The 18060-nt window shown below is 43.8% G+C and overlaps 1 protein-coding gene across 3 annotated transcripts in view; it reads right to left on the bottom strand.

The window, feature by feature from the left end:
• The window catches only part of PHF2 (PHD finger protein 2), an 82196-nt gene that overhangs the window by 8901 nt on the left and 55235 nt on the right, over positions 1–18060 (bottom strand). For all 3 annotated transcript variants that reach the window (XM_017830987.1, XM_017830989.1, XM_017830988.1), the window contains exons 6-17: positions 16795–16981; positions 16082–16244; positions 14698–14785; positions 14029–14135; positions 12935–13026; positions 11862–11951; positions 10276–10647; positions 9376–9495; positions 8281–8399; positions 7759–7937; positions 7496–7569; positions 6291–6448 (exon numbers count right to left, since the gene is read on the bottom strand). In XM_017830987.1, the coding sequence (XP_017686476.1) occupies positions 6291–6448; positions 7496–7569; positions 7759–7937; positions 8281–8399; positions 9376–9495; positions 10276–10647; positions 11862–11951; positions 12935–13026; positions 14029–14135; positions 14698–14785; positions 16082–16244; positions 16795–16981 (1749 nt within the window). The remainder of the gene's footprint in view (positions 1–6290; positions 6449–7495; positions 7570–7758; positions 7938–8280; positions 8400–9375; positions 9496–10275; positions 10648–11861; positions 11952–12934; positions 13027–14028; positions 14136–14697; positions 14786–16081; positions 16245–16794; positions 16982–18060) is intronic.

Genomic DNA, 18060 nt, shown 5'->3' with positions numbered 1-18060 from the left:
AGATGTGGGCATGTCCCTGGGGGCTGTCATTGCTCTGGACAGGGCTCAGGGAACTTTCCAAAGCCCATATTGTATTCCCAACAGTACAGTGTCTCTACTACCAACTATCATAGTCATCACCATCATCATCTTTATCTTTTAATAATATTATTTCTCTACTTATATATATTTAATAATACTATTTATCTGTACTACCAAATCCTCCTCCTCCTCATCATCATATTTTAATAATAATATTTATAATCTATACTACCAAGTCCTATAAAAGGAGAGCTTATGCACCAGCACTGATGGGGGATGTCATGGAGGGCTCTGCTCCATACAAGCAATTAGAGCAAGAGCATGAGCAACCAGAAGGAAAGTTCATGGTCACAGGCCCCAGTTCACAACAGGGACTGTCACCCCTCCAGGATCTGCTGGAAGAGCAACACGGTGAGGCACAAGTAATTTGAGAACTTTCTGCAGCACACTGGGAAGGTTTTCTGATGTGAGTGTGGGACGGATTGATTACGGGAGACACTGGAGAGACACAGATTTCCTTGAACTTCCTTTCTAGTATTTGATTGCCCATTGTCAGCAGACACAGCACATCTACTGCATTCCTAGAATAGGCTGAGGTCAAACGAGGTGTAAATTCTGACTAGCACTGACACTTAGTGAGGTGGGAAGGCGCCCTGCCCACCACAGAGATGAACACAGATAATCTCACAGGAGAACACCAGAGATTAATTCTGCAACAGGCAGAACACATCATCCACTATTTCCAGAACTTTGGATTTTGGGCAAGTAGTGAAATGCAAAAAAAAAAAAAAAAAAAAAAAAAAAAACAACAAAAAACCAACCAACCAACCAACCAACAACAACAGCAACAACAAAAAAAACCCCCAAAACAAAAACAAAACAAAACAAAACAAAACCTTGCTGTGGCAAGGGTGTTTGTTAGAGCTGTGAAACAGAAGCCATGAACACACAGCCCTTCCCAAGAGAATCAGCAGCACCACGTCGCTTTCTGCCACTTGAGCTTAATTTGGGCTCAGGATAGAGTAACATACAAGACATAATGGAAGTTTCTGGGCACTAAGGGCATTTATAAATAATCCTGAAAATGAGCTAAGACTGGTGTTAGCTCACAAGTCAGCGAATAGAAGAACACTAAAAAAACTTATTTAGGAAACAGCCATTTAAATTCCTCCAGTATCATGCCTCCTCCTTTGCCTTCTCTCTGGTAAAGGCATATTTTGCACCATCTATAAGGAATTAACATATCTTCCTTCACTCTTTTTCCCTGAATTGTTTTTCCAAGCACTGGACTCTCAAAACACTGCAAACAGACCATCAAACATTGACCACTAAATGGGAAAATCAGAAAGGAACTGCCTTAAGCAACACAAACTTCAACAAATGAATGGTGGGATATGATCAAAACCAGTGGTTCTGAGAGTCCAACTCCAACCTGAAATGGGTGAAATATCTCAGAGACGGAGCTGCACATGGGGCAGAGTGTTTCTCATTAGGGCATGTGCCTGGTGTGCTTCCATCAGGGGTATTTCAGCTTTCTAAGCCAAGAAAAATTTCAAGAAGACTCAGGAAGCTATTTTGAAGCTCTGGAAGAGCCGTATCCCCTTTCTGTAGCTTTAGCAATGATTTTTTAAAAAACCCCACATTTATGAAAGTAAACTATCAGAGAGTTACAATTACAGCTTAAAAACACTTTAAAAGAGCATGGGAGCAGGAACAAAGCAGCCAGAGTGTTTTTGCCCCCACAGCCACCTCCAAATACACAGCGAGGTGGCACTGGGCAATAGCTCTGACCTGCCTCAATCCCAGCAGCCTTGTGTTCCTGTTCTCAGGCTGACAAATGCTCTTGTGGATGCACAGAGAAAGGGACACTCTAACAAACTGACTGACAGCTGTTTGTGCCTTTATCTGGCTTGTACCAGCACTAGTATGGCCAGCAGGACCAGGGCAGGGACTGTCCCCCTGTGCTGGGCAGCGCTGAGGCCACAGTTCAAAACCTGGGGTCAGTTTTGGGCCCTTCATGACAAGAAAGACCTTGAGGAGCTGGAGTGTGACCAGAGAAGGGAATAGAGCTAGAGAAGGGTCTGGAGCACAAGTCTAATGAGGAACAGCTGAGGGAGCTCAGCCTGGAGAAAAGGAGGGGTCCATGGTACTGAGCCAGGTTTGACAAGAGCATCCTATCCCTGACAGCAGGTGACATAGTGGGTGATGGGGACAGGAATACACCAAGTCAGCACTCAGGCTTTACCTCCTCAGTGAGGCTGGGCACAGGAATGATCCCAACACCCTGGATCATGCAGGGGATCATGCAGGGACCTGGTGCCTCACTCTTCACAACCACTGTCACCTCTCTCTGAGGGCTCAGCCTCTCTAGGCAGATCATCCCCTTCCTTTCATCAGCAATTACTAAGCCTTCCACCTATATCCTCATATATAGAAACTGAATTTACAATATTCCAGCAGAATATTACTGACTGAGGGGTGGCTCTGGAGAAGTCACAGTTGTATAAAACTATGGAACTCCAATAATGCCAAGCACAACCCCAGTGTTTCCTTCCATTTTTGAATCAGACCTGGACACAACAAGTAATTTTGCTCATTTCAAGATCAGGTGACGACCAGCCCTCCAAGCTTTTGCCATATTCCGTTTCAGTTCTTTCAGCCCACTCCCACACTCACAGCAGCCTTTCTGCAGGAGCTCTGTCATTCCCTCTCCCCACTGACACATGGAGTTGAGCTGCAGCTCTCTAAAGCAGTCGAGGCAACGCCATCAGGGCATTTGAGGTGGGCAGCTACAAATGACAGCCCAGTAGTTTACAGAACAAAATTTCCCACAATTCAGATAAGGCCATTATCACGAAAAGCCCTGAGCTGCTTCCCAAGTTAGTGCTGGGATACAGCAGCTCCAGCACTGGTCTGACAGGGTTCCATGCACAGACTGCTTGATGTGTGAGAGGAGACTCCACGGTGACCCACCTGCACGACCACTACGTGGTGTATCCAGAATATACATATATATATATGTATATCCATAAATACATACATATCCCTACCCTTCATCTGCCTTACAAGTAGAGAAAGATGGGAATTGCTCCTGAGAGTCAGACATGACCACACTGGCATCATGTTGCGACTCAGTACGTTTGCATATCATGTTTCTTCCATTTTATTTTTAAAAAGCACATTACGGTCATTTAAAAAGTCGAGCCTAATTATGAAATGAAACACAGTAATTACATTTATCAGGGGCTTTTTTCAATCAAGATGCAGCACACACTGCCAAAGCCCAGTGTTTATCCCAGAGCCAGCATTGATATGACACATTCCCACTGAACTGCCCCACACAGTGCAGGAACTCAGCCGAGTCCAGTGACATGACTGTGCTTGGGAGACTTTGATTTCAGAAACCACAAAGTCTACAAATACCTTGGGTACATCATCCAGGAGTGGGGAGGGCAAGCAAAGGCCTGAGTCCTTCTCTATTCTGGGAGTTTAAACCCTTGCCAGCAGCAAAACACACCCCAAGCAAGGCAGAGAATATTGGAGGACCATTTCATCAGCAGGCAATAAATGGTTGGTAGCGTGCACAAGGTCAAGGAAGATTTCTTCGAATTCTTATAATAGTTGATAAATTTTCTTTTTTTTGTACCAGACTTCCAGCATGGGAGTTCTATTAGCCTGGCAACTTTATTGACAGAGTTAGACACACCTAGCTGCTTGTCAACATGTCTAATGACCTGCCAAAATGTAACTGTAAATTCAATGTAAACACTCATCCCATTATGGACCACAACACAGAATGGAAAAGGAATTCACAGGAACAGTCAAACAGACAAGTGTTAACGTGATTATTTCTTTTGAAGTGTGGGAGCAGAGTTGGGGCCAAATCTGAAGAGATTGGGAAAATCCAGAACCACTAACCCAGTTGAGCTAAGACAACAAAAACTACTTGATTTCCTGGGAGCTGCAGACACATGGACACCTCTCCCCATGCCCTCCATGACAGATGTTTGGTCAACCCCTCCTTGCTATGGAAAGGGAAGCAACACAGGAAAACCAGGACTAGAGAGAGATGAGATCTTGTCCCTAGAAATAGCAGCCTTGTCAAGACAAGACTTCTGAGGAGATGAAGTGACTGTGTGACTTGATTTTAAAATCAAGCCTTTTTCACCCCCATCAGAGATGGAAAGAGAAACCAGAGGAGACTCTGTGGCCCATCTCTGCTCAGCACAGGAATGGGGATCCCAGTCCCTGCTTTGCAACCAGTAATGAACCCTAAATGGTGGTGCCCAAAGGCCAGAGTGTCTCAACAGAGCTGCCTGGTTCTGCACAGCCAATGCACCCTGCATGAAGCCAGGCCATATCATATTTTTTAATCTCTTGCAACCATCTGAGGACACAATTTTCTAGTAAGCTGAGAAGGTTGAACCAGAAGATGGTTTTAGTTCAGCAGTGTTCCCTTCTCTAGATTTCTCTGCAGCTTTGTCACCACGCTGCAATCTTAACAAATTCCACCCTCTCTCTCAACATCAAAAAAATGATTTTTTTTTCAAAATCCCTGATAATATTTTCTTCTATTGTAATTTTCCCTTGGTAACTTGTTCCACATGTTCCCCTTTGACCACGAGGCATAGCTTTTGGAATTCTCAGTTATGACTTTTAACTTTCCCAGGCTTAGATAATATCTTCCTCTCTGGAGGGATCTCCTCATTCCACTTTGACAGATCCTTTTCAATTTGCAGGCTTCACCTTCCCTGGGTCACAGCGCCCCAACACCCAGCAAGGGCAAAGGACAGCACCAGCCTCTCTGTCCAGTTTGTTCTCAACTCTCAGGTCATTCCCACAGCTACTTCTACCTCCTCCACAGCTTCTGTGGCTTTGTATAACCAAGGCAGACCAAGAGAAAGGAGGGAGGAAAATTATGCTATTGGTTCCAGCAGTCAGCAAGGAAACCCAACACATCCCACCTGCCTGGGGAAGGTGGTTTTCAAGGTGAAGATGGAACTGGCTTATTAAAAAGCCAATCACGAATAGCCTTCCACATGTCTCACATAATTTCCCACATCAGACTTGTTACTCTCACCCTTCAGAGGTTTATGCCTTGGTTTGCACAAATTCAGAATCTAGAAACTTCTGCCAGCAGCCCACAGCTTCCAAAAGTACCACGGCTGTGGCTCCTGGGGAGCAGTGGGAAGTGCTTGGCTGAAAACCTCTGCTTTTCTACAGATGGAGGACAAACCATTCCCTCCAGGCTGCAGCAGCAAGGATGTCCTTATGAGCAGATGACGAGGGAGCACCGGGCACCGGCGCAGCAGCTCCTGCCCGAGGAGCAGTTCTGTGCATGGAAGCCACAACTCAGCTGATGTTCCCAAAACCCCTTCCTTGTGGATTTGTTCCTAGGGTTTGAGTTAAGCAAGATACTTCAATACATGAACAGTCCCACTAACTTCTCTCCAAACAACACCATGTTCTGTTACCAGCTGTCTGTTGATGGTTTGAGATCAGAGCTGGGCTGTGAAGGGTGGAGGCAATGACCCCACACATCTGGTTTGAGATGGACCCAGACACACCCCTTGCTCCAGACAGTCCTGAATGCAGGATTTGAGCCTAGCCTAGACTTGTTTTCCATTTCTTTTCACCACTCACTGTCTGGATTACTGAATGATCTAGTGCTGTACCTTACTGACCACATCCCAAAACATCAAGCTTCAGTTCCCACATTCACCTACATAAGTAGATCCCACATAAGACACAGCTAAGCCCAGGCAAATATTTCCATTTCAGAAATAGAAGTACCCATGAAAGAGTTTACTTTTTTCCCCAAGCCATATTTTTTGGTGGGGAGAAGAATGATGACCAGGGATAGGAGGGAGGGTAGATAGTTTCCTATTTTCTTCTTGCAAACATTTGATATTCATGGCACCTTACAATGCCTTATGGAAGGAATGTTGGTCACTTAGATTACTTTATCACAATCTCACTACATTAAAAACCATAATTCATGCCCTCAAGCTGCAGTCACTGAGCTCTCTCCTCCTTTTGAATGATTTTTATCTATTACAGTATTATTGCTAAAAGTGATGTCAAATCCTCTATTTGTTTAAATTATACCCCAAAAATCTTTCCCACCTCCAGATCATAGGACAAAGGAAGAATTTGCTTACTGGAGAAAAAGCAGTTGCCAAGCTGCACAATTCATTCTCTCTCACACACAGCCACAAAAGAGCAGTTTTGTTCCCAGGTAAGAGGGAAAAGCCTCCCTTGGTGCGTACCTGTTGGTGTTATACTCTAAACCCCCAACTTCCTTGCTTGCCTGCAAAAGGTCAAGAATTCCTGCTGAACTTCCACTCTCTTTCTTTACTTTGGAATTACGTCCCGGCTTTGCCTCGGTGTCAATGTGAAGCAAATCTTCATCTGACGAGTCCTCGCTCTGCAAAAACAAGGGAAAGGCTCAAAAAAAGGTGGAAACTCACTGAGTTACTCAACAAGAACAGCACAATGATTCCTGCAGCCTGCTGCTCCTCCAAGGACACAGGACTAGCCTTTGGAATTTGCTTTCATTAAAGATAAAAAGAACAAAACCAGGTGCATGGTAAAAATCCATTTCCTTGCAGTCTGTAGGCATGGTGGGTTTTTCTTTCCCCTCCCAAAGCTCTGAGATCTGATCCTGCTCATGGGATCAGACCACTCTAACAGTGGTGTTTCCAGGTGCTGCTTTGATTTCCCAGCCCCTGCTCCAGTTCTTCAGACCATGACCCCTCCAGGAAAGGAGGGGACTGTGTGGCCATGGCTCTGCCAGCCCAGATGTGCAGCAGGGCACAGATCTGCACCTGGCAAGACTGCCAACACTGACAATCCAGACATGGGGACAGACCCACATCTGCCAGCCCACTGCAGGAGGCTGGGAAATCAGACAGCAGAATGGCACAGATCCATAGGAACAGGGGCCATGTGGGGCCATGGAAGGGAGCTGCCTACACCTGACCATCTCCCTGGGGCTGGGATTTCTGTGCACTGTAGCCTACAGTCTAACAAAACAACTCCTTTCCCCTCCCTGCCCTGTTTTCAGGCTGCTGAGGTGCCAGCCTTTATTGCTTGGAGTGCCAGTCTGTTCTCTCCAGGGACTCCCTCCTTCAGCTCCCACACAGGGAGACACCACCAGCCTCCAGACATCAGCTCCTGACTCAGGCAAGGAGGTCTACAATTCCTCCTGAATATCCCAGAGACAAACCAGGGTGCAGAGAATTTCTTAGTACTTAAAACCAAACATTTTGGTCAACTCCAGTTCTGCCTTAACAAACTATTTTCTTTTTCTGACTTATTCAGATAGTATAATATGAACTTGTACTGACCACAGCAAACAAACACTTTAATTGCTGCATCACAGGTACAGAATCACAGAAGGGTTTGGGCTGGAAGGGACCTTAAAGATCCTCTCGTTCAAGTGGGACTTTGTGAAGGAACAATATCATCATACCTTGTATGGTACCGACTCCACCTTTGGCTTCTTAACAGGAGTGTGCTGCAGGGTGTCTTTTTTATCTGATAAAACTGAATGAATAAAAAGAAACACAGAGTCATGGTTCTTTTCCCTCCAAAAACCAGCCCTCCTATTCCCTTACATTTGACTGACAGGTAAAACATGGTTTTCTTTACTATAAATCACATGCTGATTGTTCTGGACAATCACCACCTAAGACTTTGTTGAGCAGATAAAGACAAACCAGGAAATATTCTTACAGGGCAGTTCTCTTTTTGAAGTGTTTTTCTTCCTTCTGATTGGAAACTCATCAATTTTTAGTTCACCATCATCTGACACATATTCATATTCATCCCGTACAGGTTTGGCTTTGTCTTCCTTAAAATTCTGCAGTGACCCAAACACACTAGTATTCAGCTGGGTTTTGACTCCCTTTGAACTGAAATGAAAAGAAAAATTACAAATCAGTAACAACACTGAGTAGAAAACAGCTTGTGACTTGACAGAGAGGAAGACAATGAGTATCTCTATGCAGAATTCTCAGTCAACTTGATACTTTCAGGGGTGCCAAAGCAATTAGAATAATTTTACAAACACGTTTCTGAACCTACAATTTATATCTCAAAACAGGATGTTGACTAAAGCACTAGAAGAACTTTTCATGATAGTGTATTTTCTAAATTGACCAGAAAGGCAGATTTTCATCTTCTTGTAAAAAAATATAAATAATGACTTTTCAATCTGCTTTTTTAGTTGACGTGTGTTGTCATATTTTTACTTACCCAAGCAACTTCTTATTAGAGAAAGAGAATGTAAATTTGTTGTCCTTATTTCCTGATAAAGGTGTCTTTTCTGATTTGTGTTCCTCTTCCATTTTCAGAAGTGAATCAGGTTTACTGTTCTGAAAGGCAAACGAAGCAAAACAAAACAATTAAACCAGTTAAATGTCATGTCATTTATGTTGTAGACTCACAGGTATCTTCAGAGAGTCTATTCATCTACAGACAGAGTAAAAGAGAATTGCAAAATCATAGAATCACAGACTGGTTTGGGTTGGAAGGGACTTTAAAGCTCATCTCATTCCACCCCCTGCCATGAGCAGGGACACCTTCCACTAGCCCAGGTTGCTCCAAGCCCCGTCCAACCTGGCCTTGGACACTTCCAGGGATGGGGCAGCCACAGCTTCTCTGGGCAACCTGTGCCAGGGCCTCCCCACCCTCACAGGAAGGATTTCTTCCCAATGTCCAAATAAGGTCCCCCAAATGTGGTGAGTAACAGAGGATTTTGTAACAGGGGAATTTGCACTTTTGTCATTAGAATTTCACAACAAAGATCTGTTTCAGTGAGAGAGCCTGAGGTCACCTTATTTAATTGCCCCTGCAGACAAAATGTGCTGTTCCAGGAGTGAATTTCACTGACCCTCCATTAGCCCTCCAGGAAGGTAAGCTTTTAAGTCCATGTGGCATAATTCAGATTTCATTAACTTTAATTTCATGCCATTAAAATTAGTTACTGAGTATAAATTATTAGTTAATTATTGATTAGTTATTGATTTCTCTGCAACTACTCCAGACTTAAAGCAGTAGGACTGTGTTCCAGGAAGGATCACAAAAGGGATCAGTACTGAACATCTCACTGTTAACAGTTTGGTGTCACCATGGATTAGATGGATAATTCAGCACATGCTAGCCAAGAATTCATCCACACACATCCACTTCCTTAATCAGTGACTGATTCTTTTCTGCTTAATTTTTTTCTTTGAAAACTCAAAATTGGTGTCTTGTTCTCTCTGCTTAGGTAGAGCCAGGAACGATTCTCCACCCTCAGCTTGTCATTATGTGGCAGCACTAGCAGCAGAATTTAACAGGAGGTGTTACCTTATATTTCCATTTGGCTTCTGTTTTGCTTTTATTTTGCTCTCGGACTTCAAATTTCTCCACCTCATTCTGCTTGCTTGCAGATTCCTTATTGGGAACACTTAGAACATTCTTTGCAGCCTGGGGAAAAAAAGTCAGGAAAAAGTCCTTTTAATGAGGATGCAGTGCTGCATGTCAGAAACACAGGCTTTATCTGGAATATAACACAATATATTTTTGAAAACTCCTATTTATTCTTTTGGAACCCAAAACTGAGGTTCAGTCAAATATTGCTGCTTCAGAACCTGCAGAAGACCAGCTGCTCTTCTCCTTGATACACCAACACACTCATCTCCCTGCCTGCTGCTCCGTGACAGGCACCACAAACTGCACACAAACTGCTAAAAGTGCAGAAGTGCTTTAGGAAAGATTTAGGGGTATTTCTTTACAAACAGCAATTCTGACATTCCTCTGTCAGTGCTTCAATGGCCCCTCCTGAAGTCAACAGCAAAATTCATGCTGAATTAAAAGGTTTCAGAATTCAAGGACATCACAAAGAAACTTGTCCTGCATGGGCAGAAGTGGAAGAAAACTATTGTTCTATCTCCAGTCACTCCTTCTAGAGTGAAATCTCAAGTAAATTTGATTCTTTAGAAACAAGGTCTGTCATCATTGACACCTTTTGATATAAATGGGTTTCTGGGAGGCTCCATATCAAAGAATAACCAAGCAAACAGTCAAATTAAATCCAAGAGTTGGATAAAAGAAGGGCAATGAATCAGCAGTTACAAATCTTTCCTTCTCATCAGCAGAGCCAGGGTTTCACACTGTGTCACACAGAGTACCTTTTACATGAGACCTAAGGAGTGATTTTATCCCTATGATGGCAGGAGAAGGGGGAGAGGTTAAAACATGACCCACCTTCCCCTTCTTTGGCGTCTCGATCTTGGTCAGAGCCTCCTTGGTGTGTGCCTCCAGCAAGTCGAGGTTGGGGATGGCTGGTGGGGGACTCTCCTTTGCCTTCTTTCCTTTCTTTTTGCCTTCTCCCTTCACTTTCGGTGTTTTGGGAGGCTTTGGGGGCTTAGGGGGCTTGGGAGGTTTGGGGGGTTTGGATGGCTTGAGTTGTTTGGGGGTTTTCACAGTTTTGGGAGTCTTTTTTTTAGGGAGCTTTTCTGCGGGAGGGGGCGGAGGCGTCACTTGGACAGGTGAAGGTGCCTCCTCCTTCTCCACAGGACAGGTCTCCTCGGTGGTGGTGTTGGCACTCATGTCTGCTTTGCTGGCTTTCGAAGCGTTCTGCAGTTTGGCACAAAACAGAAGGTGTTCACACCCGCCTGTCTCATGGTTGATATTCACCTACACCCTCCCTTCCATGGGGAAACAAACCCCAAAGATCCCCAAAGATTTGCTGGAGGGTGATCTGCATCACAGGCCAGTCTGGCCAGGGAATGAAGATCCCACCAAAGGCCACAATAAGGCTCTGCTCACCAATTCCCACCCCCACGTCCCTCAAGCACAAGTCTGGCCTGGAGAAACTCTAGAGGCTTGGTAGGGAATGTAGGTCCATCAGGTGGGACGGTTAAATGGACTGTCCACACAAACAGATGGATGAAATGAACACTCTTCTGCTTAAAATGCTGATCAGCTTGAGCACAAACACTTTCCACTTAATCCTGATACGATAAATGTAGCAGAATCACATTTCATGCCCCCCAGGGAAAATTAGCAGTAAAATAGCTGCCCAATTAAAATTAACACTGACTAATTAAAAAGAAATTATTTTCTGCTTAACTTGCCGTTCTGACAATCAGCAAACTTAAATACTACATCAAAGAGGATCAAAGGACATGACAGATTTCAGTTTTGAGGTCTTTGGATGTCGTTAGAAAGGGGGTGGAATGTAACACAATGTCTTCTCAAAGGAACTGAACCAGCTACTGTCACCTTGTGGGATATGTTACCACACTCAGTGGATGATCCTCCCATGCAACCTCCTTTATTGGGGGTTTTTTGGGTTTATTGGGTTCTTTTGGGCAGTGTAATAATTATTATCTCATTTGCTATAGCTACTCTGCCCCAAGAGCAAGGCTTCCCACCGGGACAAGGCACAGGATCATAGTTCCAAGCTCAGCCAATGTCATGGACAAGAGTGTTAAGCACAAGAAAAAGCAGATGTTACATGGAGAGCGTGGTCATGAAGATGGCAACAGTGTTCTTTGAGTTCTATCCTACTTTGAGGGGAGAAGAAGCTAAAGTGAAACAGAAAATAAGGCTGGAGAGGGGAGTGTGGCCAGTCCAGCCAGGACCAAGTGGAGGAGAAAGGGTGCAGGACAGGCAGACACAGCATAAAGCTGAGGAAAAGCTAAGAAGAGCCCAGAACATGGCAAGTCAGCCACAGACAAGAGTCCTGAGCAGAGTTCTTTTAATGGAGAGAGTGGGAAACACTTATTTAAATACAACCATTTTTCAGCCTAGACATATATAGTTAGTATTATGAAAACAGCACAAACCTCACTTAATCTTATTTCTTTGGCAAGGTCCTTGATGAGTTGTGCTGGTTTGAAGTTTTCTGGTAGTTCATCTTCATGCTCTGCTAAAGCCTAAAACACAACAAAGCCAGACTGCTGTTTCTGTGCGTGTTTTTTTCAAAAATAGAAAAAAAACCCTCTTGAAGTGACTTGACCAAATTTTTCCTATGTGCTGAAATCAATCTTGACTGCATTAGACATTCAAATAAGGAAAAAATATACTTTTTTCCCCTTCTAGATGTTATTGTAACAAGTTGTCCTGAGAGAACAACAAAGTCAATCATCTTTTTTCAGATAGTACTGCTTTTTCACAGCTGCAGCATCATTTTGCTCACCCTCTTACATGAGATTCTGAGAGAAATTCCTTTTCTACGTTTACCAAGACACACTGTCTCAGGCTGGTGTCCTCAGTACAGGCAGGTACTGTGTCAGCAGAGGGTTCTGGGGGCTCTGGGAGCCCTGACATCACCTGCACTCACATGTGTGTTACCACAGTCAAAGTCCAGCTTTGGCCAATTCCCCTGTCCATGTTTAGTGATGCAATAGGCTATCTCCTGCAGCTGAGTCCCCCAGAATTTAGGAGCCACGCAAACAAGAATAACACCTCTGAAATAGCTGTAGCAGGAAATTGAGGCTTCAAATCCCCTTAAGCCTTGTCTCCAAGCAGTGTGTATTTCCTGGCTGGATCGAGGTGTTGGGTTTGCAGGAACTGGGCACCTTGTGCCCACAGAAAAGCAGGTGTTGTTCCAGCCCTCACTGCACAAACCCTCTGTTGAGCTGCTGTGGCACAGGGAGATGCTTGGAATCAAGGAGAACATTCATCCACTGTCCCTTTGGCAACTTTTTTAGAACTCTGGTGGTACCATTTTTCCTGCCCACTCCTGGTGTGGCACCATGACATCCCAGCTAGCGCCTGCCTTCCCGTTCTCCCAGTTCCTTCTCTTTGGCATCTCGGAATTGGATGTTTTGCTCTGGAGATGTTATTTGTTCTAGCATTTCCTCTCTGCCCCAGCAACTAACAAACACCCAATATTAACCCAGGCTGCTTCTCCTACCTGTTTTTTAGTCCATGACCTGAAAGCACCGTTGAGAATCTTTGCTCCTTGGAGTAGATGAGCAGGAGGCTGCTGTCCAGCTTTATGCAAACCTAAGTAGAGGAAAAACCCAATGTCATTCAGCAACTGACAGTTTACAGGAAGTCCTTAATTTGGAAAAGTTTAACTGGAAAAGTTAAAGTTAACTCTTGGAGAGTTGGTCCCCACAATTCAATCCCTATTGTAACTTGATGGTAATAAGGAGTATATTTACTGTGTCACAGATCCAGCTCAGCCTTCCTACACTGTGCTCCTGTCAGCTCTGTCTACACCAGCAATCCTTTGGCTCCTTTCTCGGTCCCATACTCATCCCTAACTTCTATGGCCACTCATCCAGGCTGTGGGAATAAAAAGGTACCATCAGTGGCTCTTTGATTCTGACTGAATTCTGAAAAGCACCCTGTGGATTAATTAGACAAATTTTCCTCTTTATAGAAGGATCTGATGGATATCTCTGGACACGTCCTATAGTAAGAGAAATAGAGGCAAAGAGCAAAGCAAGCCCAAATCTGTAAAGAACATTTACACATGGATGTTTGGATCAACTCTGCAGGAATCAAATTTGAAAGAGCTGGAACTTCACAGAAAACTTGGCTTTAATTCCCAATGCTCCTGCTGGCCACATGCCTGATGCTCCTGTGGCCCCGTGTCCATGAGACCTGCCCATATCTTCAACTAGGATCAGCAGGATGAAGGGAGAAAGGAGGGCTCACAGAGCCCATAGCTCATTCAGTTAAAACAGGGAATGAATCCAGACTCACAGGCAACTCAAAATAAAATAACAGCATTATTTTATAAAGCAGAATAAACCTTCTCATAGGCACAAGTAAGAGGAACAGCTCAGGTCTTTCCCAGAGCCCACGGCAGGATGTTCAGGGGTGAGCTGGACCAGAGCAGCACGTTCTGCTGGTATGTTCAAAGTAGTTTTCAAACATTAACAAGACCAGTTTTGGCCACCTGTTCATCCTTTAAGTGGACACCACCAAATATTAAGGGTAACTGTTCTCAGACCCCAAGGCTGAGCCATCGAGGCAGGTAAGGAAATGCAGTTTTACCTTTGAATTTCTCTAGTAGATGCCTCCCCGTGTACCAACACGCTGTTTCAAAGTTTGGAAACTGGGTCAGACTGACAATTTTCAATCGTCTTTCTACTTCATATGCCCTGCAAGACAAAGCCACAGGAACTTAGAGCATCACAGGGCACGAGTGTGTCACAAAAGCCCCAGGGTCACTTTGCAGCCTCTTTGTGCTGCTGCCATGTAGTCTGGCATCAGGCCAAAACCAGAATATAACAACAGCACCACTAAAAAACACTGGTGATACAGATGTATGATAGTTTTATTGCATTATTTGCCCAAAATCAATAAAGAACTACTTGTACTGTCTTACACTGAGCAAAGAGTCCAGCTGAGTGGGTGAGGGCTTATCCAGCACTGAATGGTAGGTGCCAGGGTAAAACTCCTGGCAGTTTGTAGCAGTTCTTCCTTCAGGACATGGCCACACCAACCCAGGCACCTCACATATCCTCCTGTGCATTGTGCAACAGGCGTGAGGGCAGCTGAGAACGAGTCAGCGTGAGAGAACGTGGTCAGAGGGCACAAAGGTGGGTACACCACCCAAAACTGCCCAACAGAGCTACACCAACCTTACTGCCAACGACTTATTATTACTCACTGATTAAAAACTGAGCCTCTACACAACTTCAGATTTTAATGCCAGATTACCTCATCTGCATTTCAACGCTTAGACTGTGTAGAAAATGTCCTGCGAAGGCCAGGCAGTCTACAGGTGTCAGAGTTGCATAAATCCAACCTAAAAGAGAAAGACAAGAGTCCTCAGGATAAAAACTGGAACGGCAGTAGCACAGACTTTAATCACAATGTGATGTTTATACTTTACTGAGCAGCTTCCTCCCTAGGTACCAGTACAGCTCTCCAGTCCAGCCCCAGAACCACTCCTTGAACAAGTGGCCCCTTGTTTATTTTGCTGCATAATGGCAGCTGCTTTCCCATCTCCATGAAAACCTGTGACATGTACTTTATCACAGTGTCAGAACCAGGTGTTTTCCAAACATGTATTTTCATACAAAAATCTACTCAAGTTAGGGAATCTCTATAAATTGCTCTCTGTTTGTTCCACCATCTGCTCCACAGGTGGTGATGAGAGAAACACCTACTTTCCACTTCTTACACTCGAGGTAAAATTCAAGTGTGTAAACATTCTGTGCAAGAATATACTCACACACAGAAAAATGTCACTACTGTCTGCTGCCTCCTGAGCACTGGCACCAGTTACTGCCACTGCCTGCACTCAGACTGTGGCTCGAGGAGGGCTCTGCATCATTTACATGCAGGTAGAGGGAGAGAAGATCCCTGTCCCGAAGAGATTACAGTTTCAGCAGGTAACAGGGAGGGCTGGAAACACCAATGCAAATGAGGAAATTGTTCATGATTAGAAGGCGGTGAGGGAGAAGGGCTGGAGCACAACTGTGTTCACTTCAAACCCTGCACTGTTTTGTGATCAACTCCCTGTCCTTATAGAGATCCTCCCAGGAACCAAGAAAAATGAAATCCACTATCCCTAATATCCAAAGAAAGCCTGAGTCTAGTAAATAACCCATAAAAATCTGTAACACCAAGGTCTTTGGCCTAGTGTGTAGCCATAAGTGCACGCTCACCCTCATGCAGGTACCTGCATTTCCTGAGTGCCTCAGGGGATTAATGTCTATGACAAGGATTTTGTGGGGTGTCATGGTCAGAATATAAATTCATCAAACATAAATTCTGTGTTAGGTGTCAGAAAGCACCAATGTCATGGTGGATACAGAAGGAGAATTCAGGAGTTACTGCAACCCAGCTAGACCATGGGTGGAACACTCTGCCTACTACTGGTATGTAAAAAAGGCTGCTAAAATTTTAATAGAAAGCAGTAAAAGGTCTGATTGTTTCTTTTTTTGATTGCTATGCTTGTAAGCACATGAAATCAAACTTCTATTGAGAATTAGACTTTAGACTTTGTCAGAGAAAGTTGTCAAATCCCACCCCTCTGGCATTTTGGATGTGCTCCTCTGAACAGAGGAGGGAAGCCCACCTGCCCCAGCCTGCTCACCTGATGGGATGAAGAGTGTCTGGCCTTGTTTAACGGTGCATTTGTAACATTTATCCACTTGGTCTGCAAAAAACATCTCACTGTGGTTTGCTGCTGACTGCCAGCGTTCATACAGAGAAATATTTGCAGGGGCTGGTTTGATGAGATAAAATATCTTTTCTCCCTGAATTAGAAAACATAAAATTAGCAATGAGCAGCCAAACCAAACAACACTGCAGTGGCACAGACACACACACACTCTCCAATATTTATCTAGATGTACAGATAACATTGTGTATTTGAGTCGTGTTTAAATAAAATTAGCTAGTGAGCTTTGTACAGAGGGGCTGAAATAATTAAAGCACCAGCTGACCACATCTGCTCAGATTTGTGGGAGTGATGTTTACAGCACCAGGTTCCATCACTGTGCAAAAGCAGGACATGGTACCTTTAAGGCCTTGGGTGATGTATGCACAGAAGGCACTAAACAAATATTAAAATTCTAATAGAGTGAAAATACACAGAGGATTTGGATTTCCATGCTCCACGTGCTTCCTCACTCAGGAGATCCAGCACTGCTGGGAGCGAACCCACTTACAGCAGATAAGGCTCAGATACAACAGAGCCATGGAGAAACAAACCTGAGAGCTGAATTTCAAGAGAATTTTATGCTGGTTCTTTGTGTGTAAAACTTAGTTTGTCACAAGATACACCTGACACCCAGGAGCCCTCACCTTGAGCACGTGGTACCAGGCAGAGGCTCCGCCAGAGTCTATGTGGAAGTCGGTGTAACTGTCCTTCACACAGATCAGGCAGTACTTGGTCACTTTGGGTTTAGCCAGCAGAGCATCATCAGGCCAATAGTTTTCCACCCAGGACAGCTTCTTTACAATGTCAGGAGGCTCTACAAAACTGGACATCCTTACAGAGAGAACGGAGAACAGACAGGCAGCTTTTTAAAACAGAGCTCAAGGACCCCGGTACGACGAGAGGCGAGCGTGTGACAATACTTGCATGGCAAACTGAAGCAGCTCCTCTTGGGGCAGTGGAACTGCTCTTCATTCAGAAAATTTGGGAAAACTGTTTACAGACAGAGATTTAAGGGTTTTTTAAGTATGATGACTTCACAATAATCCTTTGCCTTCTTTCAGCAGCATCATCTCTGATCAAATATATGCTGTTTGCATTTCTCCAGCCCCTGCCTCTTGCTGTGCAGGCTCAGGTATCACCAGATCTGTTATCACAGTCACCTTCCCAGCCCCCTTCTGAAGAGAAAGTGAAACGTGTGCACTTTGACATAAATCATCTGGTAAACCTTAAAAACTTGAAAGTTAAGCTAAATATTAATAATCCAAATAACAACAACATTAATGCTTATGGATAAATAAGTCTTGTTCTGATGCTGAAAATCAGTGATCTTATTTAGATTGACTAAATTACATTAAAAGCTCAGAAGGAGGAAAATGCCTAATTTGGGTTGATCACGTGAATATATTTAAAAGGTAACGTATATTTCTATAATTTCTATAATTTATACAAATAAATCTATTTATTTACACTAAGCATATACTCATATATGTATCTAAAATTTATACAAATTATCTTCATTTACATTGAACATATGTTCATATTGTATTTATTTATTTGTATAATTCATATATTATGTGACAAATATCATACACTATAATCATAGCTAAGACAATGCTGTGGCATGATAACCAGGTATTAGGTGTTTCAGAATGTGCTAAATTTTACATTTATATAGTCCAAAATATGGGCTAATCGTTGTGGGAGGGGGAGATTCACTGCTGGACCACGTCAGTAAGGATATTTCCACTTCAAACCCAAACTAAATGCTCCCACATGTCATTTGTGCTCAGTGTCAAACCCTGATGACAACAGCTCCATTTCCATGGCAGGGTAGATGGAGCAGTGCATTCAATTAAACTGTCACTGTCTATGCTAAGAAATAAAATATTTGCTATTAATGTCTAAATTAG

This window comes from Lepidothrix coronata, unplaced genomic scaffold (genome assembly GCF_001604755.1).
Source record: "Lepidothrix coronata isolate B3197 unplaced genomic scaffold, Lepidothrix_coronata-1.0 Scaffold186, whole genome shotgun sequence".
Taxonomy (NCBI): Eukaryota; Metazoa; Chordata; class Aves; order Passeriformes; family Pipridae; genus Lepidothrix; species Lepidothrix coronata.
This window is presented reverse-complemented; position numbering and strand designations above follow the sequence as displayed.